The sequence below is a fragment of the Cyrtonyx montezumae genome, unplaced genomic scaffold (assembly GCF_038088225.1).
Source record: "Cyrtonyx montezumae isolate F1298 unplaced genomic scaffold, pur_monq_1.0 scaffold_8, whole genome shotgun sequence".
NCBI classification, from domain to species: domain Eukaryota; kingdom Metazoa; phylum Chordata; class Aves; order Galliformes; family Odontophoridae; genus Cyrtonyx; species Cyrtonyx montezumae.
In genome coordinates this window covers 116,286,682-116,314,352 of record NW_027072089.1, presented here as the reverse complement: position 1 = coordinate 116,314,352, position 27,671 = coordinate 116,286,682, and the positions used below count along the sequence as shown (strand labels likewise).

Below are 27,671 nucleotides of genomic sequence, written 5' to 3'. Positions count from 1 at the left end.
CACTTAACTGTGTTACAGACTGCAACTGATGCAAATCCATTACATAAACACAATGCACTTTTGGAAAATAGCAAATTAAATTTTTGCTCTTGTGCACTGCCAAAAATCAGCAATAAAGTGCTGCATATGATTATGCATGCACATAACTTTTTAAAACACTGCCAAGGAAAAAAAAAAAGACATAACATGAAACAAAGCCCTCTCAATGCAAGTCTTTAAGTATGAATAAAATCCACAGTTCTGACACATAGGTGCATTTATTGGCATTCAGTAATTTTGCTTCCATATCCTGAGAAAGAGTTTAAAAACAAATAGTCATTAAGAAAATCTCAAAGTAGGGCAGGTACAGTAAAAATCTCTTCCTCACTTCATTATACATCACTGAAAATGAAGCCTCCATATGCCATATGCAGACTTTAGCACATAATGACAAGGGTAACATTTATTTTGTTAACAATGGCTCTCTTAACTTATGCTTCTGACCTTTCTGCCACAGATTTGATTGCCAGAAGGACCTGACCTTAAAAAGCAAATCAACCAAGAAAAAAAACAGCCTTAGAATCAGTAGAAACTTTCACAGAATTTAGCTACACATCCCTGGACAGGTCTAACATAAATTTACTACAGCTTCTCAGATATTTGTAAATAAAAAGACAACATAGAGATCTTGAGGTTTCAAGCACAAAACCCCAGATTCTGAGATTAAAAATAAAGAAATAAATAAATTGCAAGAGATTTTTTTTTATCCCAGCAAGTATCACTCCCTACAAAAATAGCCATACAGACTGCATGCTCAGTTGTTCCTATGAGAAGACTCAGTAACAAGCAATCAAGGGAGAAGTATGAAAGGGAGCCTGCTAAGTTATTCTTTTGTGGCTTATTACTGTTTGGCTTTTATTTCTTTTAAAAATATTTATATGACCTGAAGACATTTTTATGACTGATCTTTGAGTACTGTTTTGTTACTGGGAAAGTGAGAAGTGTCCATTAAATCACACAGCACCTCATTTAAATATAAATGCAGTTAAGTTCCACATTTCTTTGCTGAATTGTTGGTAAAGAACTCATGTCAGATTTTGTTTTGTTTCTTTGGGTTTGGAGAGAGAGAGTTCAAACTCTGTTTCAACAGGAAAAGGAGTAATCTCATTCAAGAGACATGACCTTTGGGAGAGTTCCTAACTTCCAAGAATTTCTGTGCACTCCGTAGGGTGGGTGGGAATGCACATGGCTGCTTGGGGCAGGAGGAAGAAATACTTGAAAAACTGATAAAAGTTTTTGACCCCATTCTTCAACTGACCAGTATAATAGTCTGTTCACCCAGAAATGCCTAGGTATTAAGATGCACATCAGGAAATGACAGCAGGGAAGAGAAAAGGAAGCACAGGAGAGTAAATTCATTTCTTGAGACAAGCTTCATAATTAGCCACTTTTGTGGCTCCTCCACCATGTTTCTCTGTTCCTGAATTAGAAGTCACTAGAAATGCTGCAGTAATTATATTTTAAGTAACATTAAATTTGTATCTCTTTATGAAATGTCATTTATCTTATACTCAGAAAGGTTTCTCCTGGGCTTTTAACAACCTACAGGCAAACAGAAAGGAACTTTCAAACCTCCTACAAAGCAGTGGGAGTGAGCATAGTGTAAAAGTAGATATCACAGTCGAAAAACCAGTATTCACTCTGTATTTTTTCTCCAGCTCCTGGTTAGAAATCTCACAAAGCATTGGCATGACTCCCTCTTCTGGCAAGGACATGCAATGATATTGCTAAAACAGCTTCTCAGATCGCTTTGGATGAATCTACTTACAACTGGAGAGTTTGCACTAATAGTGTAGATAAGCTACAAATTCTTATATAGGCAGGCAGATATACCTCATTCCTCTCTGAACAAAAGGAATATGAGATTACCAGGCTGCCTAAGTATTAAACAACCATTTCAGTGCTCAGCCTGGGAAAGTCTCCTCGTGGTGCAACAGATCCAACACCAGAATCGGAAATGGTTTCTAGTTATCAATTGGGTTCCAATTTAATATACTCAAAGCTCAAAAAGCAAGTCATGGTCAATATAACAAACAATATAAAAAGCTGCATTTTCCACACGTGGACTCACACTCAAGTATTCTATTCAAAAGCTATCTTTTAACTTCATTGGCTATAATATAAAAATATTTTCTGTTTGAGGATCCAAAGCAAAACTGTAGGAGCAACGGCATTCAGTTTTATCTAAAGCACTGTCACACTTCTACAGAAATTCTTATGCCTCACTGAGATTTGTTTCTTGATTTTATATATTCAGAGAGCATTTGCTTTGAGAGAGAAGAAGGAGATAGAAAGTTTTAAAAGAAAGACACAGCAGCCTGTTTTCAGATTATTGATGACAATTTATGGTAGTTATGAAGCATTCCCTATTGCTGAATTTTACCTTAGGGCAGCTTTTCAAGCCGCTATAGATTATCAGCTACAGTGCAATGGTGACATCTAGTGGTTGCCAAGGAGAGAATAACACATTTTCCACTGCAAAACTAAAGATTTATATACACCAGTGCCTACAAACTTGTAGTTTATAGCTAGCTACCCACTGTACAATAGCTGGCAGAGGTGACAGTAACGATTCAATACAATAAATAGCTGATGAAGAATTATTTTCTAGCATTAATCAAGTGCTTCTATCATTATGGAGTGGACTAATACTACGCAAGTGTGGAACTCCCAGTACAGAGCAGAATATAATATCTAGCTGACAACACTCCTTAAGAACAAATTGTTGTTAAATAGCTTTTTGTGCCAAAACTGCAAAGGACATGTGGACTTCTGTTTGGACAGTCGATGAATCATCTCTCAAACCTCGCTGACAGTTTTCATTGACTTAAAGTAGAATAAAATAAAAAAAGTCAGAATCTTCGAAGGCTTCTACTGTGAAGGATTAGAATAAATGGCCTAATGGTCACTAATACATATCAAGCCACTTCCCCAAACTGCAATTATCAATCAGAAGGTGTGATTAGGAAGAACATCTGCGTACAACCGGTATTTGCAGGGGAGACAAAGAAGCTATTGCCTTAAGAAGGAAAAACAAACACTGAAAAGTTGACAAGAACTGTGATAACTGCAGACTAAAGTGTAACAATAAGGAAAAAGAAAAGAAAAAAAAAAAGGCCTCATTTATTTCTAAAAATTGCAGTACTTAAACAAGTTTCCTCTATAATTCATTTTCTTTCTTTCTTTCTTTTTAAGATAAAATTAATATACAATAATTATTATAATAGATATATGTTAAAGCTCTATGTAAGCATTAGGTATGCTGAAGTTAATAATGTGCTAGCCTCATCTCCTCCCTCTCCCCAAACTAATACAAGTCTTCACTGGTATCAGACATTTTATTTGATTTTGTTTTCTTTTCTTCTAAAGAAGTTACAGACACAATCCTTAGATTCACATACTAGATTGAAATTTATTTCTACTTGAATTTATTAACTTAACTTACTAAACATAATTTGTTAGTAATTTTTTAGTAAATGATAAGCAACACAGCTTGTACAGCTCTTTAGGTAAGTCTTTTAATCCACATTAAAGTAAAAATATATATGGAAAAAAAACACATTAAATTGCTATTCTATCCATTCTTTTCACTTATTTACTGATTTTCAATTTATAAAACTATCCTAACTGATAATAAAGGCAGTTTCTGGCTTTTTTTTTTTCCATGGAATTAAAACACTTTCTTCAGCAATATTCACCAACATACATTTCAGTTTCTTCAATTCATGTAGTAGTGTGGAAAGAAGCTGACCCATGCAGATAGCAGACTACAGAAGTTTGATCACTGCTTATGTGTTTTTATTACTTCTTTAGTAAAATGACTAACAGCAGGATAAATTGCCTAATAACTAGTAAAACTATTCAAAAGATTAAGTTGTCTAATAATGTACATTTATACAGTTCCTTTCTAATAACATGGCTTTTGATTTAACATGAAAATTATCCTCTACAAAAAGACTTACATTAATTTACCACAGAATTAAGTAGTTTTAAAATGAGAAAGAAGTGCAGACACTGCAAAATGCTCCCAGAATAGCTGCAACATCTGCTGTAAACGAGAAATACGTATGGGATATAACCATCAGTTATCTCCTATACTGTTTTCTACAGAGAATTTGCTGCCCTGTACTTAAGGTAAATTCATGGAAGTAAAGGAATACAAACTGACAAAGACTTGCCTTTTGATGACAGAGAAGTAGTACATTTTTTATTTTGTTTTGTTTTCCACTGAGCCCCATATAAATATAAATATAGAATTTGGGAATTAGTACATGCAGTGATCCAAATAGACTGTAAGTTATCCTGAGTTCAGCTATTACTGCAGTGAGTTGATTTGTAAGAGCTGAATGTTTGATTGTTATTATTTTACATGAATTTTATATATACTGCTAAATGCATAGTTGTCTTTTATATGGAAATTCTGTCTATTCTTTGTGAAAGTGGGACACCATGGAGCAACTATGGCCTAGATTTAGTTCAGGACATAACACTGACTGGAGAAAGGTAAATATTATGTATAGTTTTATCTTAGTGACTGCAAAAGACTTTAGAAAATAAAATAAAATGTTTTATAACAAACAAACAAACAAACAAACAAAAACATTTGAAACATATGCTAAGATACATGTGCTCAAAATTAGCTCAAATACAGGACAGCAGGTGGCACTGGCAACATGCCAGAGATAAAACAGCTGTGTTGAACAGGTATAAAATTGATTCTATTACATTTGTCTTGTATTCAATGTGATATTGTAAATGTATAGTGCTTAAGCTCTTCTTTCATAACACTACGTCCTTTGGTCTAAGTGTTCACTTTAATACTATTTCTTAATACAGTTCTTAAAAAGATGGAAGAACATATTCACACTGATGTATTATGATAGGATAAGAGCTAGGAGGCAAGAATTACTGCAGGAGAAATTCCATCTTGGTGTGGAAAAAAAAATAAAAAATCCCATGAGAGCAATTAAACACTGGGAACAGCCACTCACAGAACTAGGCCCATCTCACTGGAAATGTTCAAGACTGGATTTGAAAAGGCACTGCATAAAATAATGTGACGCCCTGCTTTCAATATGGTGCTGGACAATTGATCTCCAAAGCAAAGTTCCTTCTAACCTAGACTGTCCCATAATCCACTATGGTTAAGCTACACAGCATTTGTAGAGTTGCCAAGACACCACTTCAATCCAGCTATAAAATATACATGGGTAGTAAAACATTCTTACAAGATGCTTCTGCAGCTAGCAATTCATTATATGCTGTCAATAGGATAAACTAATGAGCTCTTCATAACTTTCAGCTTCAGAGCTGATGCTGTTTCAGACATTTAAAAGTAGCTTGGACTTGGAAGACACACTTCTGTTTTATAAACATCATTCAGACATAGTAAAGACAAGTAAAGCCATTCATTATACAGGTTATAGAGAAAAAAGACTTGAGGACCATGCTGACATGCAAGCAGAAACTTGACACTGATGTTAATACTTACATTCTCTAATCCAAGAAGGACTAGGAGTGGGATCGTTGTCATTCCTCCTTGGATCCACTCTTCTAGGGAAACAGTGCCATCATGATCATAGTCAATTTCTTCCATCATTTCATGAAGGATCTGCACAGTTTAATGAAAATACTAATTAATTCCACACTCTAACATTACCAGACACGTAGGATCTATGACCTCTCATCTATGTGCAAATAAATATATATAATGTTACTTACTTGGTACCTATACTAAAATGAGTCGTGGCAGTTCAGCAAATGAAATGCAGTATTTATATTTACATTTAACTAGGACCTAATATTAATAATTAGCACCTAAATTTCCTGAACAAAAGTGCCCCTTGTGTACTTACTATGTAAAAACAAGACACAATTAATGTTAAGAAATTTTCATGAGTAAATCAGGTGTGTTATAAATATTAATTACTTTATGCACTGAAGAAAAGCCTTAAACTTTACCAAATAATGCCTTATGTAGCAGATACAATCAGAAAAGTATTTGAAAAGTGTTAATTTTCAGTGCCATAGGGGAGCACAGACTATTATTTATCTTGATAATATTTAGAGTATCGTGTAGGCATGAAGAATTATAAAATGAATAAAAACTGCCTCTATAACCACATAAACTGGTGATGCTTACTGGGCTCAGTTCAGTAATATCCCATTCAAGGTATTCTGCAACATGCATCATTTGTGCAATGATATTTTCCAGCTCCTACAGATGAAAGAAAAAAATTATCCTATTTAATGCAATATTAAAATTATAAATACTACTGCAAAGAATTCATAATTCAAACCCTTGGCATTCAGTGACTATCAGCACTAAAACAGAAAAAACGTCACTTCTAATCGCTAAATGATAAACAATTGATTGAAAAAAAAAATTTTAACATGTGAAGCTTAAAATCATAGACCCACTGAGCAGAATAAGAAGACAATTCTATTTCTAAGAGCAAATATCTGACATATACATAGATATATTTACCCTGACAAAAAAAAAAAAAGTGTTTTCTGCGCAGAAGAAAGGAGTGGCAGCTCCTACTTGGAAAACTTCCTTAGCTAGGAATTATTTGCATTCCTTATCTGACAAGAATGAAAGACTAATAAAAAAAAAAAAAAAGCCACTTTTTACAAAAAAAATCATAGAATTTAGAAGTGCAATTTCCAGGACTACACTGACTTCAACTCCATTAATTTAAAGAGTCAAAACTCAAGAGGAGTTAGAAGTGATACACAGTGTATACTGCCATATGTATGACCCGATTTTCTGAAGTGGAGGATTTTTGTACACAAGACAGACAGTCAGAACATCCAAAACTCAGGTATGGAATGCTTTCCTGTTTTAACAGAATCTTTGCAAATGTTGCTTTCATATACATCTCTCAGATGCATATTAGTGCTTTAGGAGCAATATCATTGTACTTTATCTAGTAATATGATTAAAAATAAGAAGAGTATAAAATAAGACTACACATTAGCATTGTCAGCATTTAAAAATGTTTATGTTTTGTAGAAATAGCAGCTTAACAGAAGAAGTACTCAAAGACTGCTTTCAAAACATGCAACTTTCTACTGTCTATAATTTACAGTGGTTCTATTAATTCAAGATTCATGCAGTTTTCTATAGGTTTCATTAGGGCATAGTCTTAAAACACACACAAAAAAATTGTAAGTTACCGAACTATCCAGGTATCCATTTCCATCTGTATCATATAAACGAAACATAACTAAAAAGTGGACAAAAAGAGAAGGAAACTCAATTAAAACACATAGTAACAACATTCTTTAGTTTAAAAAGATAAGATGAGCTTCAAAAGACAAGCATTAGCCTTTTCCTTAACAATCATACTAACAGCAGATCCACCAAAGATTTTGTATTGCAGGAGGTTCACTCAGTGAATCCCCTACCACACTGCCTCCAGTAAAATATAATTGCACCTTTTCCACGCAATCCCTCCAGCAGGTAAGCTGGTCTGTGAATGTGTTCCTGGTTCTTCCCAGAGATGATCTGATCTGAATTGACAGGAAGAACCACCAGAAGAATCTTAGACATGGCATCAGACACAGGAAAACATGCAGTTTGTCAACCAAACATTGATAAGCATACTTCAGTCACAATGCTACTATACTCTCCTGATTGCAGCTGTTACTATTGAACATTGCTTTAAAAATGCTTTCTGATCTACACTAAGTGAAATGGGAGATTATTATTTTAAGTACATCATCAGGCAAATCCAACAAAAAACATTCCTCACAGATAGTCCAGGCAAGCCTCACTCTTAGTTCCTATCATCTATGAGATGATAGATCTCTGATCTTGTCGGAGATCTGAACTCCCTAATCCCTAGATCTATTTTCAAGGAAGCAAAAAGACAGGTGGTTGCAGGACACTGTTATGGCTCAATTCATAGTGAAATGTAAGCAGTAATAATCTTATTAGATGCCTTGGAAAAAAAATAACATATGGCCTGTTGAGCAGTAAACAATACCATACAATGGATCCATTTAAAATGTTCCCACAGTCCAGTAAATTCTGGAAGAAAAACTTATCTTTTTCAGGCAACAATAGAAGAGAGTGATTAGAGTGAAGCTTGAAAAGAATTTGACTTAGAGTAAAACACACTTCACAGCTACATGGCTTGGATGAATGCCTTTCATCCCCTATCTGCTTCCAAAGTTGATCACTGAACTTCCCACCGCTTCATCAGTATTAGTCAACATGATCTCACAATACTCTTAAGAGTAGTAGCATAAGATTGAAGATTTCTACTCCAGTACTTCATTGCAATTTATAGAATTACATTAATTATAGCCTAAATGACCTAAAAGAATATGTTTCTTAGCCTGAGAAATGTTGCAGAAATGCTTCCGTGAAAAACAACAGTTAATATTAAAGCCACCAGAAGTTGTTACAGCACTAATACATTTCTGCCAAAGCTTCTGAGCTGTGCTCATTGTAAGACAGCTAATATTATCTGGCAAAGATAACATTAAGCAGTCACAGTTTCCATACAGAATCACTGAATCATTAAGTGATAAAGTTCAAGTCATTTGGTTCTCCTTCCTCTTTCTGTGCTATTGTAATACAGTGGTTGAAACGCTCTTCAACTATCACAAAAGCAAAACGTGTTTAGCATCTCCCTGAGCATTCCTCATTCCAGAGGAGCAGTGCTTCCTACTTGTGTATCATTTTCTCCTTCAACATCAATGAATATTTCAAATTTGTCATTAGAACAAATATAACTGTTCAATTTATGTAGCAAATAGTCTCCACTCACATATGTATTGGATATCTGTGTGCTTCTTTAGACTGTAAATACCCTACTGGTATGGTATGCAATTTCTTTTCCATTCATTCCCTTCTAAATATTAATGTTCTTGCTGATTTACCCAGTCTAAGAGAAAAACAACAAAACGATAAAAATAACTGAATAAAACTCCTAATAAAAACTACAGAGGCCAAGTTAATTCTTTATATCCCTTTCATACTCCCTTACGTGTCAGCACTGACTGGCCACATGCATCTATTACGAGAGTGCATTCTTTTGCAAATAATGTTTAAATGTAATATAAAAATGAAAATGTTAGACCACTTGCTTCACTGCTGTAGTATCCTCTGCAACTTCTGGACTTCTAAGCCTCGAAGTGACAAAAGGGGGCATCCCAGAAGCACCAAAATTTTTAAATTACAGCCTTTACAGAAGAAACTGGGGAACTGGAGATATGTGCCCGGCAACCATGGGCAGATCAATGAAAACATACAAATTAAGGAATGGTCTGCACTGATATCATGTCCCTTATAAGACACACACAAATGTCAGCTAAAATGTCTCCCATCAGTGGGTCACTAAAGGAAGAGGAGTTGAGCTGTGAAATACCACTGTTCACTTCCTCAGAAGTACCTTGCATATTTTCAAGAGGCTTTTCTTACACATACAAAAACAATAGTGTGGGAGAATAGATAATAGTTTCCACAGATCAAGTTGGATGGTTGTTCCACAGAGCATGGAGGTACTTAATGTTATAGATGTACTTTTACCCATGCATTATGTCCTTAAAAAGAGAACTTGAGTTCTTCCAAGGCATGTCTTTCATGACAGATTGGAATATATTTAGTCCATACACCATTTAAAAATAGATACGCTGAGTGGTTCAAATACGTGAGATTCATTGTGCAGAAGACTTCTAGGAATACACTGCTAACAGGGGTTAGAGAAGCTATTCATCTGCTGAACTATTTGTAAACCTATGAAAACCTGTTGATAGTATACATTCAAACTCCAAATACTGTTTCCTTTCAGTGCATTTTATCTTTAAAAGTCCTCTAGTTTATATCAGGGTTTGTTGAGACCATCAATTCCACGTTCTACTTGTCCTGAACCTAACACTTAGCTATTTTTTCAAAAGAAAATTGCAGATTTTAGATTAGTATTGATATTAATTTTGGCAAATCTGGAATATTTCTTTTTTCTTCACTCCACTGAAGCTAATTCTAATTTTACTCTGCTGCCTACTATTACGCAATTATTTCAGACAAAGAGTTATAACTAATATACTATACTATATACTATAGTTATAAACAATACCATTAATTTCTAAGGAAGATTCAGCTAAAATCAATAGGGAAATCTGCATACAAATGGTATGGTGTAGTACAAAATTATACACCAAAAAGTGACAATATATAGTACATTTTAACTCCAGATGACAGAATAGTATATCAATCTATGCAATATACTTAATTCATATAATCACCATATCTTTAATTAAATATATGCAAGGTTATATGGATTTAATTCATGCAATAAATCCATATAATATCAAATATATTTAATATGTATTTACAGTAAGTTTATTAGACCAGGCTTTAGCTCATAAGTCACACAATCTTTTGCCTGTGAAGTTCCTGCTGAGGAATATTTGTGCACTGTTCCCTACATTAGAATAATCTCCCATCTCTCCATCTCCCTCCCTTATTTCATTGTACCAGTTTCTGACACCAGAGGAGGCACTTGCTCTTCATTTCATGTTCTGCTTTGTGCATAGAGTTCTTAACAGCTCTGATACAGTCTGCATGAATAACTACACGGTGAAACAGTTACCATACAGTCAGCTGAAATCAGTCCTAGAATCCTAGTTACCATTTGCTTGTGTTCAAAATGCACATTGAAAAATATAGCTTCATATTTTTATAATAGAATATACAAATATTATCATCAAATTTAGGGCTGACTTCCTATAATTTTCATCAATGAACTTACAGTACGTAATTTTAATTGTAACTTAAGTACAGATAAGCAAATCATCAGGGTACTTCAAAAACATATGGTCAAGTAACCTTGTAATCAATTTCTTGCTCCAGCAGCTCACTGTTTCCTATCATACTAAATATTTGCTTTCCATACAGTATTGAAACCTGATCCTATAGTTCTGTATATTAAAATATAACTGATCTCAAGAATAACTTTGATTGTTTACCTCTCTAGAAAATTAGCTTCTAAAATTCCATGAAGGAGAAACACTTTTTTTTTTTTTTTTCCCTCTCTCATTTACAGATCAAAGAGCAGATAAGAGATTTTTGGCTTTAATGAATGAGGCCCCTAATTCAAAAATCTAATTAATTCTACCTCCCAGAATCTAAAGTTCATTGCACTGCCAACAGTAGTATTGACTTGGATTATTTATTTATTTCTTGTATTCACTAATTACAGATTTCAAAGACCATATTAGCAACTACTCTTTGTCTGAATTAGTTCATTTTCTCCAGATTATTCATCACTTTCATCTCTCTCAGCATCTACAATGCATTTCATTTGTTTTTAACATAATTTTTGATTAGTTTTCCCTGATAAGAAATGAATATATAAAAGTAAGTATATGTTTAAAACAACAACAACAACAAATCAACACATACATTCTAGCTTGTCTTCAGGTCTTCCTCTTTCTAGCAGTGATAAATAACAAACAATATCTTTCAGCTGGATCACATCTGGTAAATTCAAGTTTGCAGGTGTAGGAGGTCGAGATGAAGAGGTGCCTTTGTTAAGTCTAAGACCTGGAAATAAAATACACCCTTTGTTACACTTAATGTAGGATAGAAGCAGAGAATACAACCCACAACTTGTATGTACAAGCATACATACATTTTTGAGTCATAGATGAATTCTTAATTTAAATCAAACTGTAAAATTTTGAACAATTTACATTCATAGTTTATCCAGGAGAGGCAGAATTAAAAAGAGAGCGGGGTTTTAAAATAGCACACAGGTGAAGCAAACTATAAAAAAAATAAATCAAGCATGGAATGGCATCCCTGTTTTCTCATTTGTACTGACCTGATATTTTACTATAAAATAGTTTTGGTGAATATTCTTATTACATGGTATATACATGTTAAATTAAGTATCAAAGCAATCCCTGCCCAACTCTGTATTCCTTTCTTAGGGCTTATAAAAGTTTTATCTAATTAGATTGTTTTCAGATGTAACATTTAAAGATGTTTTAGTGACACAAAATACTCTGAAAAAACTCAAATGTGTAATATTCCCCCAAACACAGTTAGTAGTGCGTCACAGCAACATGTATTTATAATGTTGAAAACCCGACCACAGAATATTATGAAATATACACAGAACTTAAGTAACAGTCATAATTGCTCAGATGTCATGATCAAGAACAGGTGCAGTGTACTACTACTTGGATGAAAAATTTCAACAGTGCCAAACCTTTCATTTTGAGAACACAGTAACATGGCTGATCCTGAGGACATGACTTAAATGTGCAGGACTAATAATAATCAGAGAATAATAAGGGAAGAATAGGACTACACAGAGAAAGCAATAACAAATTTTCTGTACAAGTTTTTTACATTTTCCACTGACCTTAGTGATGCTATAAAAAATCTATAAAAAGGTGTCAACTTTGCTTAAATATTTTTCATATTCAATCCAGAAAAATGTTATGTATACCTATACCTCCATACATAATTTCTTGCAATCATTTGTCTCAGACTAATTAATCACTGCTGCAAATGGAAATGGAATTCAGGTGGGTTGTTTCATTTTTCTTTTCTATTTTCACATTTAAAATGTTCATTACCATCTACAAATTTTCAAAGATCTACCAAGGTATAGATGTTCAAAAAAGAAAATCAAGAGCAAATTGGCATGCAAGTAGTAAAATTTGAGTGAGGTTCACGTTCGTGTTTTCAGGCAGATAACAAACATTGAGTGTGAATATTTAAATGAAAAAAAAATCAACCAGATTTAATTAAACAGTGTTCTACTAGAAGAGTAAGTGTCAGTAAGATTGAAATTAACATAGCATAAAATGTTATTCAATTAAGATGCTATCTTTAATCACACAGTTTACACATATAATTCATATGAATATTACACACAAAATAAATGTTACTATAAATCTGAGACCCACCATCTTAAAATTGCATAGCCTCACCCACCACTGAAATCCAAATGAAAACGATACATAAGCTTTAAGGTAAATTTTGGATTATGACCAGCTTCAAGGAACAAATCAAATCACAATCAGAAGTGGAAGCAAGGTGGATACCATACAGACCAGCAGCACTGATGCTTACCTGGCATCTGTTTCCATCTCTCTTCAGATACTTTAACTGAAAATACAATTTACAAACAGACATGAGTGGACTGGGAGACACTAAATGAAAAACGGGTATGGAGAGATTTATGAACCCTGCCTGTGATCTTCTGTAGCTCTTGTGTTCCTTATTCATTTCCAGGAGATGTCAAATATATCTGACAAATTTACGTCTCAGTATAATCAGGTTGGTTTTTTTTTTCTTTTTTTTTCCCACCATTTAAAGATTACTAGACATCCTAAAATAAAGCTTTCTGTAATTTCCATTTGTGTATGACCATGTAACAAATGACTACTTTTTCACTTTAAATGCTTCAAATTATTAAAAAAAAAAATCTACTTTAAATTTCAATCAATTGAATTGCCTTTATGAAGAGCATATTTTCAGGCACAAATAACAATAACTCTTGCATGAGATAAAGTGCACTGTCTCTCCAAAGATACTTTGGATATAGCAATTTATCAGCTATCCCTTCTGGCATTATACAATATACATATGGAAAATCACTAAAATGAAGATGAAAATGAACTACTAAATAGAAAAAGTGAGTGATGGAGAAAAAATTTAGGAGTTAACACCATAGTAAGAAACTTAGAATATAGTTTTAACAGAAGAAATGACTTTTTTTTTTTTTTAACTACGTCTAAGAATCAAATGTACCAGAGAGAAATGGTACATGCCAAAACCAAAAACAAGGCCAGATTGAGAGGGCGATACCTGGAAGCACATAATTAATATTGCACACTAAGACATCTATAGAAATCTAGAGCTTAGTAGCTGCAGCACATTAGTTAACATTTTAGCCAATAGCATTTGTACCAAATTCACAGTTTCTGTACAAGTTGCAATTTGAAGACACCTAATCTTAATATGAAGAATTCAGGCAATTAAGAACCCATCAAACCATTTGGTAAAATGTTCTAAATGCTTGATTATCCCAGCTGTTCAGAATATGAAATCTATTTCTTTAAATTAGTCTAGCTTCTACTTTTAGCTACTTAATTTTGACAGAGTTCCCAAATTAGTACTGTGCCAAATCAAAGTTTTCAAGTTAGGATAATAATATTAAAGTTATTCTCCAAGTATTAATGTAAAGTTTTGTAAAGCTTTCCAAGTAGAAAGTTTTAAAACACTATTCCGCCTGGAATTATTTTAACACATTGTCATCTGCACTTAAGATCATAGTTCATAAAAACATATAATGAAGCATGAAAAGTTTATGCTGTATTAAAAACATAGTTCTTATATTGGATAAAACAATTACTACTAACTGTTAGAGGGCATAAAAATTTTAAAATATTTAAAATCAGTTAATAATAAGTACTTAAGATTACTAAGAGCAGCATCATAATAATTAAGAGAAGCAGCCATAATCAGATAGAGGAACCGCAGGGCTCGTCAGAAGCTCCTGCATGAGGCTCTGAAGGTTTTTAAGTGTTTATAGTAGTCAGCAGTAGCCATAGCAATTTGATTAGCAATAATATAACAAAGACCATCCACTTGGTGCCTCAGCTGCATCATAACCATGAATTAAAAAGATGAAACCATTAAATGTGCATTTCTCTTCACAATAATTCTTGTTCATGACTGAGTTAGGTTATCCAATTAATATCAGAACAAAAAAGAAGTGCATGTAGTATATAATTCTACATATTTATCACTACTAGAAAGTAAGTGGCAGGAGTATGCAACTTTCAATTCACATATTACTTTGATTTTATTACTTACCTCCAGAAAGGAGTTGGGGTTTGTTTTTTATTAATGGGCTGCAGTGAGAGATTTTGTTGCTAAATGATGTAAAAAGATGCTCAGTGAAATCATCAGGTAGATCTGCCTCCAGAAAAGTCTTCATGAACAGCTTGAATCCCTCTAAATCAATTGTCTAGAGGGGAAAAAAATACAGTAGGAATTGTTTCCTTTTTAACACTTTCAAACTAATGCATCAGATAACATTCTGTTAGCAAATATTTTAGACTATCTTCAAAAATACTGATTTCTGAAGATACAGCCTCATACTTGGTCCTGAAGTGACCAATTATTTACTTATTACTTTGGGAATCCACTGCATTCATTCAGTTGCCTAGAATATAGGGTAAGGCAGTCAATAGTAAATTCAGAGCATTTCTCCAAAGATCCCAAAACTAAGTGCCACCCTTGACTATCTTGATTACAGTAATTTAACAGTACATACAGAACCACAACCAAAGGTGGCTATGGAACTCATGGTGATGCACATACTAATTCTTATCTTTTCTCATGATTATCAGACAATAAGCAGGGTATTTCTAGTTGCCAAATTCAGGCAACTGAAGGACACCTGTCTTTTCTAGGTGGCAAAATAGTTTGCCAGTATTTGTCAAAGAGGAACAAATCAACTCTAACAGTAAAATGAGAGTGTAGAAACTGCACAAATCTTTGGGGGGTTGTACAGGGGACAGGTTTCCATTGAAACATTTTTCACTTAGTTTAATTTGGTTTTGCTTTTGGCAGGAAAATGATTCTTTGATTATTTCTACCTGGTATGGTAAGGCAGTATTATCTGTTTTGAGTAGTAACATGAATATAAAGCACTATGATCCCATTTTATCCTGCCAATACAAAACCCCTAAAAATAAAGGCAGTGGGAAACGTATAAAATATCATGACAGTTTCCCTATTATCTGTGAATTAATGTGACACACTTGCATACGTATTAATGATGCTACTCAGTTACATGTATGATTTTAATAAAAAAGCTTATCACTTGTTAATCAATAAAATATAAAATATTGCTGTCTTTCAATTTAGTTCAGAGAGTAAGTAACTTTAGCAACTTTTCATCTTTGAATAGTTGAAAGAGAAAGCCATACTATTTCACAGAATTAAGTTGTTGAAAACTCCCTGTGCTTGGGAAAAATTCTGCTCTTGTCCATTGGAAAACATTAGTTCAACCCCTTTTGTTCAGTACAGTGAATACGGCCGTAGGAAAGAAAAGATTTAGCAAGACTTGAAATGATGCCAGGAAAGGAAAATGGAAAATAGATTTTCACAGTGTCTCTGTGACTTCAGGATCTGAGTCACAGTATAAATTATATTAAAGTCACTAAAAATTATTTCAAATCTTTGGATCAGTGATTTCTCTCCCTCTCTCCTCCTAGTTCTTATATTTTATTTTTTATTTTGGACAAGACAAAATTTATTCCTACATGTAATAAGGTGTTTCCCAATGAGACAAACACCTACCTGCCCTGAGGTAATGTTTTAGATGCATATATCTACTTACTAGAGACTAACAACACATATTGCAAAATTTGATCTTGTGCAAATCACTATTGGAAATACAAACTTGGCAAATGAGCTCACCTTCTGACCTAGAACACCTCATTTGGTAAAGAAACTGAGTGAAGCCAATAGAACTCTTATTTACTGAACACAAAAATAGAAGAAAATGAAAAACAAATGGCCACCACAAGGCTAAAAATGGAAATAATCAGCTTGGACATGGAGTAGCTGAATGTTATCAATCTTGGACACAGAGTACATTATCATCATAGAGTTTCGGTCACTACCTTGTAACTTGATAAGTCATACACTGTTCCAGATATGCTTTAAGCTTTGGTTTTGTTTTTTATTTATATAAAGTCACTTCTTTGTTTATTAAGAAGAAAAAAAAAAAAACAGTAGCAAAAGGATATGTATTATATGTATTAGCAACCAAGGTCATTAGTTTATGTGATATGATTTTTTTTTTTAATCTGCAAGCATAACAAATACACCAATCACTAAAGCAATTGACTTTAATAACCTGAAATTATTTTGTTATGTTGTTCACGAACTATGTGTTTGTTACCTCTTTCATTACATTACATATAAGGAGGAATAACCAAGTGAAAAAGAGAAATAGAGAAACAAATTACAATCCAATTAGCTAAGGTTTCTGTATGGACTTACAAAATATCGTTGCATTACATAACGCTTTATTATTATTTTCCCTGTCTGTATATATGACTGCTAAAAATATTCCTTGAGGTTATAGCTATCTAAGATTTCTAAACTGCTGTCTCATTTATATTAGTTCACCAAGGTGACAGTAATAACTAAATCTCTCATGCCACATTTTTCCATTTATATGCTTAGAACTGTGCCTGGGTAGAGATATGAGTTAATAAATAAGGTTAAATTGTTGTACTTTGTTCTTCCTGATTACTCTATTTCTGAAAGGGATTTTCTGAAAGGGATTTAAACTTTTCATTATTTTCTAAAGATGTTTAGACAAGTATTTATCCTCATGTCCTCCAAAGCAAGCATTCCAAACGTATTTTCTAGCCATGGAAGACAATAGATACTATGACTTGGTTGTCACATCATCTTACTGTATTTGACACTCGCTGCCAGTGATTATGGTGCATAGCAAAGGAGAAAAGAAAGTGGTTGTTCTAAAAAGTTGTTTTACAATTAGATTTCTTCAACTGAAAGTGCTTCGTTCCCTGCTCTCTCATACTTCCTTCCATTTAAACAGCAAGGTTCATAAAACAAATCAGATGTTGTATATCCAAAAGTTTTCAAATGAAGCTGCATGTTCAGCCAGGAGCTGGTAAGTGATTTAAAAACACATCAGAAATGTTTATAATTGTCCAAAATAGAGCTGGAAAAAAACACAAGCTGTACCAAATGAATGTACAACAGTCCTGCCTTAGGAAGGCCTATGAACAGATCCTTGCAGTAAGGTAATTTTCTATATTAAAAAAGACAAAACCCTTGATTTTAATACTCCATGGTACCTTCAAGATCACCAGTGTACTCAGAGAAGATTACCCTAATAGAAAATAACAGGTACCACAGCCACATTTGAAAATTTTTGTTTTTGTAAATGTCTCTAGTGTACAGAGCAGAACTGAGCTAGTCTGTATCAGCTAGTAGTAGTTTAGATTATCCATCAAGTTCACAAATAAAAAAGGGGAGATTTTTCAAGGAGGGATCACCTTAAAACACTGTCAGTGTTTTCTCTATCATCTCTCACATGGAAATACACAATTATAAAACAGCAGAAAAAAAATAATATTAATTACTTAAAAGAAGTCCTGTTAAGACCACTGTGGAAGACTCATATAGATGGAGCACTATCACCTTTTTTAAGTACTGAGTACAATTCAATTAGAACAGAACATTTAAAGATGTGAAAACATTTGCTGAATCTCAGCCTAACTTAAACTTTCACAGAAGAGAGGTACAACACACAATATTATAACTTTCCTTTTCTGCAGTCATATGGCAGCTTTATTTTTTCCTCATGAAATTTTACTGTATAAAACTATGAAAATGCCTATGTAAGGAAATAGCCTCTCTCTAATTGCTAAGTATACTTTCTCCTCACCAAAGGGGCCACACATTGCTTTGGGAACCAGAAAGTAGGGAAAAAGAAGATTTTGTATACCTTACTGCAATTTGAAAATAATTTATTGCTTTTGAAGAATTCATAAGCATTAATTAACTAGTTCCCATCAATAATATCAGAACAATGTATAAGATATAATCGTGGATGTTGTTTTCTTAAGCATGCATGATAATTGCTTAATTCTCAACAGTTGGTTGGCTTCCAGAAGCTCCAGCTGAATTCAAATGAACCTCTGAAAGCAGGTTTTAGCATTTTGGAAAGTATTTTCCATCATGCATCCCAAATGAGAGAATGAGAGCATGCACAGATGTACTAAATTGACTACAATTAACCTGACACACATTAATTAATTCCATTTCACAGGAGAAAAGAGGATGTTGGGAGATTATGGTCACAAGTTTAGGAACTTTAAGAACATTTTCAGTAAAACAAGGTGCAGGGGATAAAGAAGGACACAGTCAAAGCAGCCAATATGTAGAGGAACATGAAAGAACTTCCAAATCATTTTGGCCTAAATTTTATGAGGAAAATAAACTTGTTCTATTTTAGCTCTGATACAAATAAAAAAGAGCACCTAATGCTTTGTAAGAAGGCCACAAAAAGGCAGGTGTGTAATTACACATAACGAAATCCTACTCTATCTCATAAATAACTGATTTGCCACGTTTACTGGAACATCATTGCCTACCTCTTAAAATAAATTTAAAAAAAACTGTACAAAGTAAAACTATACAAATCTTCATAATTTGTAAAACATTGTAGCTTTATAGCAATGTTCAACTAATGAATTTTTTTTAGTACTGAAATATTTTGATACAAGTCCAGAAAAGTACAAATACAAAAGATCATCAAGGTGATGCTAATTTAAAATATATCACCCACATAAAAATTAATTTTATTACTACACTTAAGAACAGGTTCTGTATTGATCCTTTTCCATTCATACATTTTTATCACTGTTTCCAATTATTGTAAAATTCAAAATCAAAGCATATGTCCACCCTGGGGAAAAAGAAAAAGGACAGAAGGAGGAAATAAAACTGCACACATTAATTTTAAAATCTTTGCAGTAAATAAACATGTCAAACACTGATGACTTTTAGCTTTTCTGGTAGAAAATACTAAATTGGAGTCACTATGACTTAAGGCAGAGAAAAATTAAAAATACACATCTTTTTAATGTGACAAATTGTCAGAGACAATCCATAACATTTAATTAACCATCCACAAAATTTAAAAAACTAATGCCAATATCAAACTACCAACAAGCACTTAATCCATAGGTATTGTTCTGCAAGTTCCTCCCCAATACAAATCCATACAATGGACTGACAAAAAAGAAGCAAAGCGAAGTTTATAATGAGTTCTAAATGACCTACTGCTGAATGAAAGTATCTGGATTTGCCTCTATGTGACATGACAGATTTACAGATGAAGGCATTCTAGGGCGTCTTTCACGCCTTTATTAACTGTGCCCATTCATTAATGCACCGTGATGAGGTATGACTTCTACTTCACAGCACTGAGCACACTTAGTAACATCTTATTCAATTTTATAACTATAAAACCAAGCAGCTAATTATAGACTAATGAGAACAAGATATGTGAACTTAGAAAAAGAACTAAGATGCCTATATTTGGATATTGATGCTCTTATTCTCATTAGGATCCTGAAGAGAGTATTTCATGAGCTATTAATCCATAAACCACTCATACTTCATAAAACTTTAATATTTTACCTAAAAATTCCACAAAACTGTTTATGAATGCGAACAAAAATATAACAATTTTCACACAACTTCAGAGCTCACCTCACATTTAAGACAATTGAAGAATCTTAATTTACTCCACAAGTAATGACTTATATTTGTTTTCATGGAAACTACAACAAATACAACAAGCACAATAACATTATTTGATAGCCAAATTCTCAGATACAAAACACTCTTTCAACATAGGCACCACCATTAATGAATTTATGTGGATAAGCTAATCAAGATGCTTTCCATTATGTGGTGTGACATATGTTTGCGACTGTCCAGAACACAGCTTGTCTGTAATGTTGCTATTTGCTACTGCTGAAATGCACCATCTACCACCTCACTGTGCTCACATCCACTGTTTGCTTTCCATTAACATTCAACATGTGTCAATGAATATCAAGGGGTGTAATATTTTCCTGTGTGAAGAAATTCAGGACCTTCTCTTCAAACTCACTTCCATGTCAGATATCATTCTAGCAGAATGCCCCTTTGCCACCATCTGTCACTTGGCAATAAAACGTGATGAAATATCAGCAAGAACACTCAGCCTCTATAGCCATACTACCAACAGCTGCTTCTGACATCATGGGCCAACATAACAAAACAGGAGGCGTTACTTTCTGGAGCAGCCCTCATGTGTTTTCACGTCTTGTTATAAACGTTCACCAAAAATAAATCTAAAAAAAAAGGGATGCTACACCCAAATCAGTGAAGATAACTATTCATTCTGAAAGGATAGCAGAAGTTACATGTTTTCCTACCAGTGGGAAGGAAATTATTCATGTAAGTAGCCCCTGTATTTTAAGATACCCTAATTCATTTCCTTTCTTTGCCAGGAAAAGTTCATATTTCCTTTATTAGAGAGCATACAAAATTAAGAAAAGAGATGAAGGTTCATTGAGAGAAAAAAAATAAATAAAAATAGCATGCATTACAAGAAGTTAGTAAATATTCACTGGCAAAATTCATAAAGTGGCTTAGTTTGAAAGGGATCCCAAAGACTTTTTAGTTCCAACCCCACTGCCACAGGCAGGGTTCCAGCCATTAGATCAGGCAGCCCAAAGCCCCATCCAGTCTGGCCTTAAACATCTCCAGGAATGGGGCATCCACAGCTTCTCTAGGCAGACTCTTCCAGTGCCTCACCATTCTCTAAGTAAAAACATATCCACCTAACATAACCTAAGTATTCTCTCTTCTATTTTAAAACTCTTCCCCCTTGTCCTATCACTACCCAACTGCATAAAAACTCGGACTTCCTCCTGTTTATAAGCTTCCCTGAAGGACTGGAAGGCTGAAATGAAGTTTCCCCAGGTCCTTCTCCAGGCGGAACAAGCACAGCTCCCTCAAACTTTTTTCAGTGGAGATCTTTGAACATTTTTGCGGCCTTCCTCTGGATTCACTCCCACAGCTGCACACCATTTTTGTGCTGGGAGCCCCATGCATGCTGTACCTCAGATGATGATTCATAAGGGCAGAGCAGAGGGGGACATGACCTCCCTTGCACTGCTTGTCACCCCTCATTTGATGCAGCCCAGTATTCAGTTGGCTTTCTGAGCTACAAGCACACACTGCTGGCATGTGTCCACCTTTCTGTCCACCTCCTTTTACACAAGGCTGCTCTCAATGAGTTCATCTCATAGCCTGTACATGTATCTGGGATTGCCTTGACTCATGCAATACCCTGCACTTGCCCTATTGAACCTCACTTGTGGGCCTACTTTTAAAGATTACGTCCCCCTGGAAGGCATCCCTTCCTTCTACTGTATCAGCCACACCTATTAGCTTGATGTCATCAGCAAGTTTGCTGATGTCTAAATTGTTAATAAAGATGTTGACAAAATTGGTTCCAAAATGGATGCCTAGGGGACACCACTCATGAGTGATCTCTACCTGGACACACAGCTCTGACCACAACCCTCTGGCTGTGACCATTCAACCAATTCTTTATCCATCAAATAGTTCAGCCTTCAAATCAATCTCCCAAGTCGAAGATAAGTATGTGATGGAGGACCATGTCAAAGGCCTTGCACAATCTACATCCATGTAGATGACATTAGCTGCACATCCTTTGTCCACTAATGCTGTCACTTCATCATAGAAGACCACTTGATTTATCAGGCATGATCCACCCTTGGTGAATCCAAGCTGGCTGTTTCAGATCACTTCTGCATCTTTCATGTGACTTATCACAGCTTCCAGAAGAATCTGCTTCATCGTCTTCCAAGGCACAAAGATGAGTCGCAGCAGCCTGTAAGTTCTCTGGGTTTCTGTTCTTTTTTTAAGGATTGTTGTTTCTCTCTCTCTCTTTTTTTTTTTTTTCTGAACAAATTATTGCCTTAGTCCTTCAGTTGAGAAAGTAGTCTGGCTGGTCAGGAAGATTTATCAGAAAAGGTACCAAAAGGTTCCATCCATAACAACAGCACTTCTAAAACACATGGAAGAATTTAAGGTGTCTAGGTAAATTTTATAGAAAGTGGCTGAGATGATGTTTTTTTTTTATTTCTTAAAACTGTAATTATCATAGTCAGGTGTTAATCCTTCTCCAAGTAGAATTATGTATGCTGAAATAAACATTGCATATATAAATGAAGTTATCCACATACATAAACATATATTGTTTATGAAACAAAGCAGCAAATAACAGATGGAGTTTGCCTGAAGAGGTCATTCAGCACCACTAGTAATACAATTTGATATTTCAAATATTGCATATATATTTAACAATTAAATTTTTGGCAGACGCGTTAGCCCAAAACACAGTTTTGTTTTGCTTTGCTATGCTGGTGCATGAATGGATCATTTACAGAAAGCTCTATCAGAGCAAATTACTATTACTTTCTTGTGTTTAAGAACAACAGTTTCTAAAGTGGTGTTATGGCAAACAGACTAACCAGTCTTATACCATGAGAGCTTTCCTGTTATAATATCCAACTAAGCAAATATAGGCTGATTTTTCTGGATCTTTGTTTTCAGTTGTTTTTCTTTTTAAAGAACACATACTGAACCAGTACACTGGGGTTGGATTTTCCTTCTCAGTTTATGGCATTCTTCACTTTACCAGTAAGCTACAAACAAAAACAATGAGGACTGGGGCCACCAACTCCCACCACTTAGAAGAATTTCCTTCCATCAAACAGCCCTTCAAAAACAGGATAAAATAGAAACAACAATTTTCCTCATAAAAATATTCTTGGATTTAGATAATAAAGAACAATTACTCAAGCAACACATTGAAATAGATTACAGATATCACAGACTATAAGAACACAAAAGTAAAACACTATATATATGCAAAAGTGGTAGCTGCAAAAAGTAATACTGAATACTGACAGTTCTGTCTAAACTGAAGATCTAGAGAGAGCGATGATGCAAACTGGACAAAATACGAACCAGGCTGGAACAGAGGGAGCAGTGTGGAAGCAGCAATGAGTACCAAACCCTTCTACCAAACTTGCTGTCACCTGTTTCCGCAGAATTTCTCCTTTATATTTTTAACTTAATTTTGCCAGCAGCCTAAGAGGAGCATGCAGGCAAGTATTTTTGGCCTGGAAAAAGGCTAGAAATGAGCTACAGACATCGGATTTGGACACATTATAAATACCAGTCATATCTAAACATAACTTACTTGCAGCAGCTACCATACACTTGTAAGTAAGATGGTGATAGGACAGGTAAAAGAAGGTTTTTTTTTGCATTATAATAAATAATTTGAATTCAGTGGAAGGACTGATCTGCAATAGCATCCCTTCATAGAATCTTACAATCCTACTACATGAGTATCTAGGAAGTATTGTATTTCTCTCTTCCCCAGCTTCTAAAACCTCCAGGAAATCTCTGTAATGGCTTTAAGAAAAATGTATTTATGTGTTTTCCTGAATTTCTAATGCAATGAGTTAAAAAAACAAATTGTGAAGAAAATTTGTTTGCCTGACCTGTGATAATTAACATGTCCTTTTCAACGTGCCATAAGAAATCCTATGAATAACAGAAAGCATACATAAAAAGACACATGCAAATGAATGACAATCATTTAAATAGAAAAGAAATGTTACTAAAGAATCTTGACTGCAGAGAGTTGAAAGCTACCAAGAGATTAAAGCTGTCAGGAAAAAAAAAAAAAAAACTACCTTTTTCAAGAGTATTTCCAGCATCACATTGATCACATTGACTAAGTAATGCTCAAATCTGAAAATGCACATGTAAAAAATATGGGAAAAAAGTATCAAAAATTTATCTTAAAATAATCTGCAATTTTAGTCTTCTGTTACTACATGGAATATTAAAAATCTGATAATAAACTTACTTTCTATAGTGCTATCATGACCATACAGATATTTTTTGCAGGTACGCATTTTACACAAATACGTGATGCAAATATTTTTACCATATAAACACCAGAAAAGCATACATATATCCTACTTCACTTTCTAGCCCTATACATCCCTGGAATATTTCAGAGTTATTCCTACTCCTCAGTTTCAAGTGTCTTGTATACACGAGACTCCAAGGAAAAAGAAATGAAAGACAGGCTAAGCTTAATAGGCTTAAAAAATTCTAATTACCATGATAAATGTGTTCTGTTTCTCCTCAAGCACACAGTGATAAATACATTACACTAATTTAATACTGGTTCATAGATGATGAATCTCTGAATCACAGGGAAAACAGGAATTGGAGGACTGGTTTCCAAGTGCTAGCATTAAAATGGAAGCTATGACTGTGCTGTAAGAAAAAAACAACAGAATTTCAGGTGCTTCATAATTTTGTTTTATATGTATATATGTTTGTATTCATATTTATATTTATTTTGTATTTTATTTACATAGGCCTATATATATAATATATATATAGATATATATATGGACCAATACTCATCTAAAAACAAGAGACAGAGCAGCCCTCTGATCTGCTGATTTCAGCTACAACAGGCTATATTTACGACTCAAATATTCCATTCTGTCTAGAAATGACTTCTAACATCTTGTATGCTCAGGGGGAGAGGATGAACTCCATTGGTATCCCTAGCTGAGAAGGATGTAAAATTTGAGTTAAAGATGTATACTGGCTAACTGAAAGCCTAGGACTATCTCTGAGCGTTTCAGTTCAGAGAAGTCTGTTAAGCATTTTCCATTCATGTTCTGCTAAAAATAGACATGGACAAGTAACAGATGATACAGAAAATGGCATCCTACTTCCTTATAAGTGATGATGCTACAAAATTTCTCCTAATTGATCAATTAGTAAAAATCTGAATTGGTGAAAGTTGGAGAAACACACACTTGGAGATACTGAGTTTACAAGCAAGAATGTAGAAGAAACTCCAAGCCAGTCTGACATACAGTCAACAGTTTTCACTGGCCTCCTAGCTCTTATCAGGTACAAAGCATATGACTATTGAATTCACACCCTTGGAATTAATTTTTTTCTCTTTTTTAGTAACCAAAACACCCCAAATTTTTCATTCCAGGATGAAAATTATCAAGGTGATGCAAGCCAGCTGCAGCAACTCATCTCTTGTTCCATCACCTCAGTGCAGAAATGATAGATCTGATGAGGAGATGAGGAGTGGGCAGAGACTAATAAAAAAAAAAAAAAAAGGAAATGCAATGCCATGCAAACCTGACTTTGTCCTACAGCAATTATAACATGCAATTAGATTCCAAAAGGCTACTATCAGGTCATTTCAGAGACTTTTCCAGGCTGAAACAGTCCCAGCTCCCTCAGCCTGTCCTCATAGGAGAGTCATTCCATTCCATGGATCATTTTTGTGGCCCATTCTAGATGTGCTCCAACAGGTCCACGCACTGAGGACTCCACATCTGGATGCCATACTCCAGGTGAGGCCTCACCAGTGCAGAACAAAGGGGCAGGATCACCTCTGTCAGCATTCTAGCCACACTACTTATTATGCAGCCCTGGATACAGTTGGCTTTCTAGACTGCAAAGACACATCGCTGGCTCATGTCCAGCTTCCTAACCATCCGTACACCCAGGTCTTTTTCGGTAGGGCTGCGCTCAATCCTGTCATCTCTGAGCTTGTATTAGTAATACTGGCGGTTGCTTCAACCCAGGTGCAGGATCTCACATTTGGATTTGTCATTCATCATGAGGTTCACTTGGGCCCACTGCTCAAGTCTATCTAGATACCTCTGGATGCCAATCCATCACTCTATAGTGTATCAACTGCACACCACAGCTTAGTGTAATCAATAAACTTGCTGGGGGTGCACTTGACCCCACTATCAATACCACTTATGAAGATATTAAGGAGTAGTGACTCCAGCACTGACCCCTGGAGTACACCACTCAATCCCTGATCTCCATTCAGGCACTGAGACATTGACCACCTCTCTCCAGACTCAATCCTGCAGCCAATTCTTTGTTCATTGAACGGTCCACCCATCAAATCCCCATCTTCCTGTGTCAAAGGCCTTACTGAAGTCCAGATAGATGACATCAGTGGCTCTTCCTTTGTCCACTGATTCATTGATGCAATCATAGAAGTCCACTAGGTTGGTCAAATAGGATTTGTAATTGGTGAATTATCAGGGGTACACAGAGATGTAAGATATAGCTGTAAGTGTCAGTATTATGAAGGTTTACACATTTATATGTAGTCTGTGATGATATACACGGAACTCTCCATTGTTAAGACATCGTATCTCAGTATATCCTGATATTCAGAATGTACAAAATATTGATTCTCAGGGAAAAATTGGATATACACAAGTAAATTGAATTTTGCATCATGTATAAAGAATACAATTCAGATATTTTAAATGTGGTATGGGATATCTGAACTCCTACTATATGAAATATTTGAAGAGAGCAAATAATTAGAAAAAGTAATTGCTTTGGTCTCAAGATTCAACTCTGAAAAGAAAATGGCTGATATGTAGAAGGAAGATAATTTATACTACATTTGCCCCCCCTTCAAAAGTTGTAAGGAGACAACTTACCAATACAAATTTCAACAAAAATGCTACCACTGTGGGTGGGCCAAGGGATGCGAGCTAGATTTAAAAACTTTTATTCCTCACTACCACACAAATCATATTGATTGAAACAAGATAATTTCAAACACTACATCATATCTCCACCCAGAAATTCTTTGAAAATACCATATTTATGGTCCTTTCGTCCCTTGAAATTTCCAAAAATAAAAATAAAAACATTTCAACATAAGCAACTCTGCTCACCATCCTGAAAGCAAAAGGAAGAAAAAGAAAAGAAAGAGAAAAAAGAACATTTCAGAGAATTTGAAAACAGATGTACTTTCCAACTAATTACCTTCTAGTATGTTACCATATCTCCAAAAAGGGCATAAAATGTAATCAGTTTGATCTGCTGACCGTAAAATCTCTGGGTATTTTTG

General features: G+C 34.5%; 1 protein-coding gene across 5 annotated transcripts in view; it reads right to left on the bottom strand.

Annotated features, from left to right (window-relative positions):
• Positions 1-27,671, bottom strand: part of DGKB (diacylglycerol kinase beta) — a 329,366-nt gene that overhangs the window by 233,939 nt on the left and 67,756 nt on the right. For all 5 annotated transcript variants that reach the window (XM_065753425.1, XM_065753427.1, XM_065753426.1 and 2 more), the window contains 6 exons: positions 14,888-15,041; positions 13,139-13,174; positions 11,456-11,596; positions 7,219-7,268; positions 6,182-6,256; positions 5,531-5,650 (listed from right to left, as the gene is read on the bottom strand). In XM_065753425.1, coding sequence (XP_065609497.1) covers positions 5,531-5,650; positions 6,182-6,256; positions 7,219-7,268; positions 11,456-11,596; positions 13,139-13,174; positions 14,888-15,041 — 576 coding nt within the window. The remainder of the gene's footprint in view (positions 1-5,530; positions 5,651-6,181; positions 6,257-7,218; positions 7,269-11,455; positions 11,597-13,138; positions 13,175-14,887; positions 15,042-27,671) is intronic.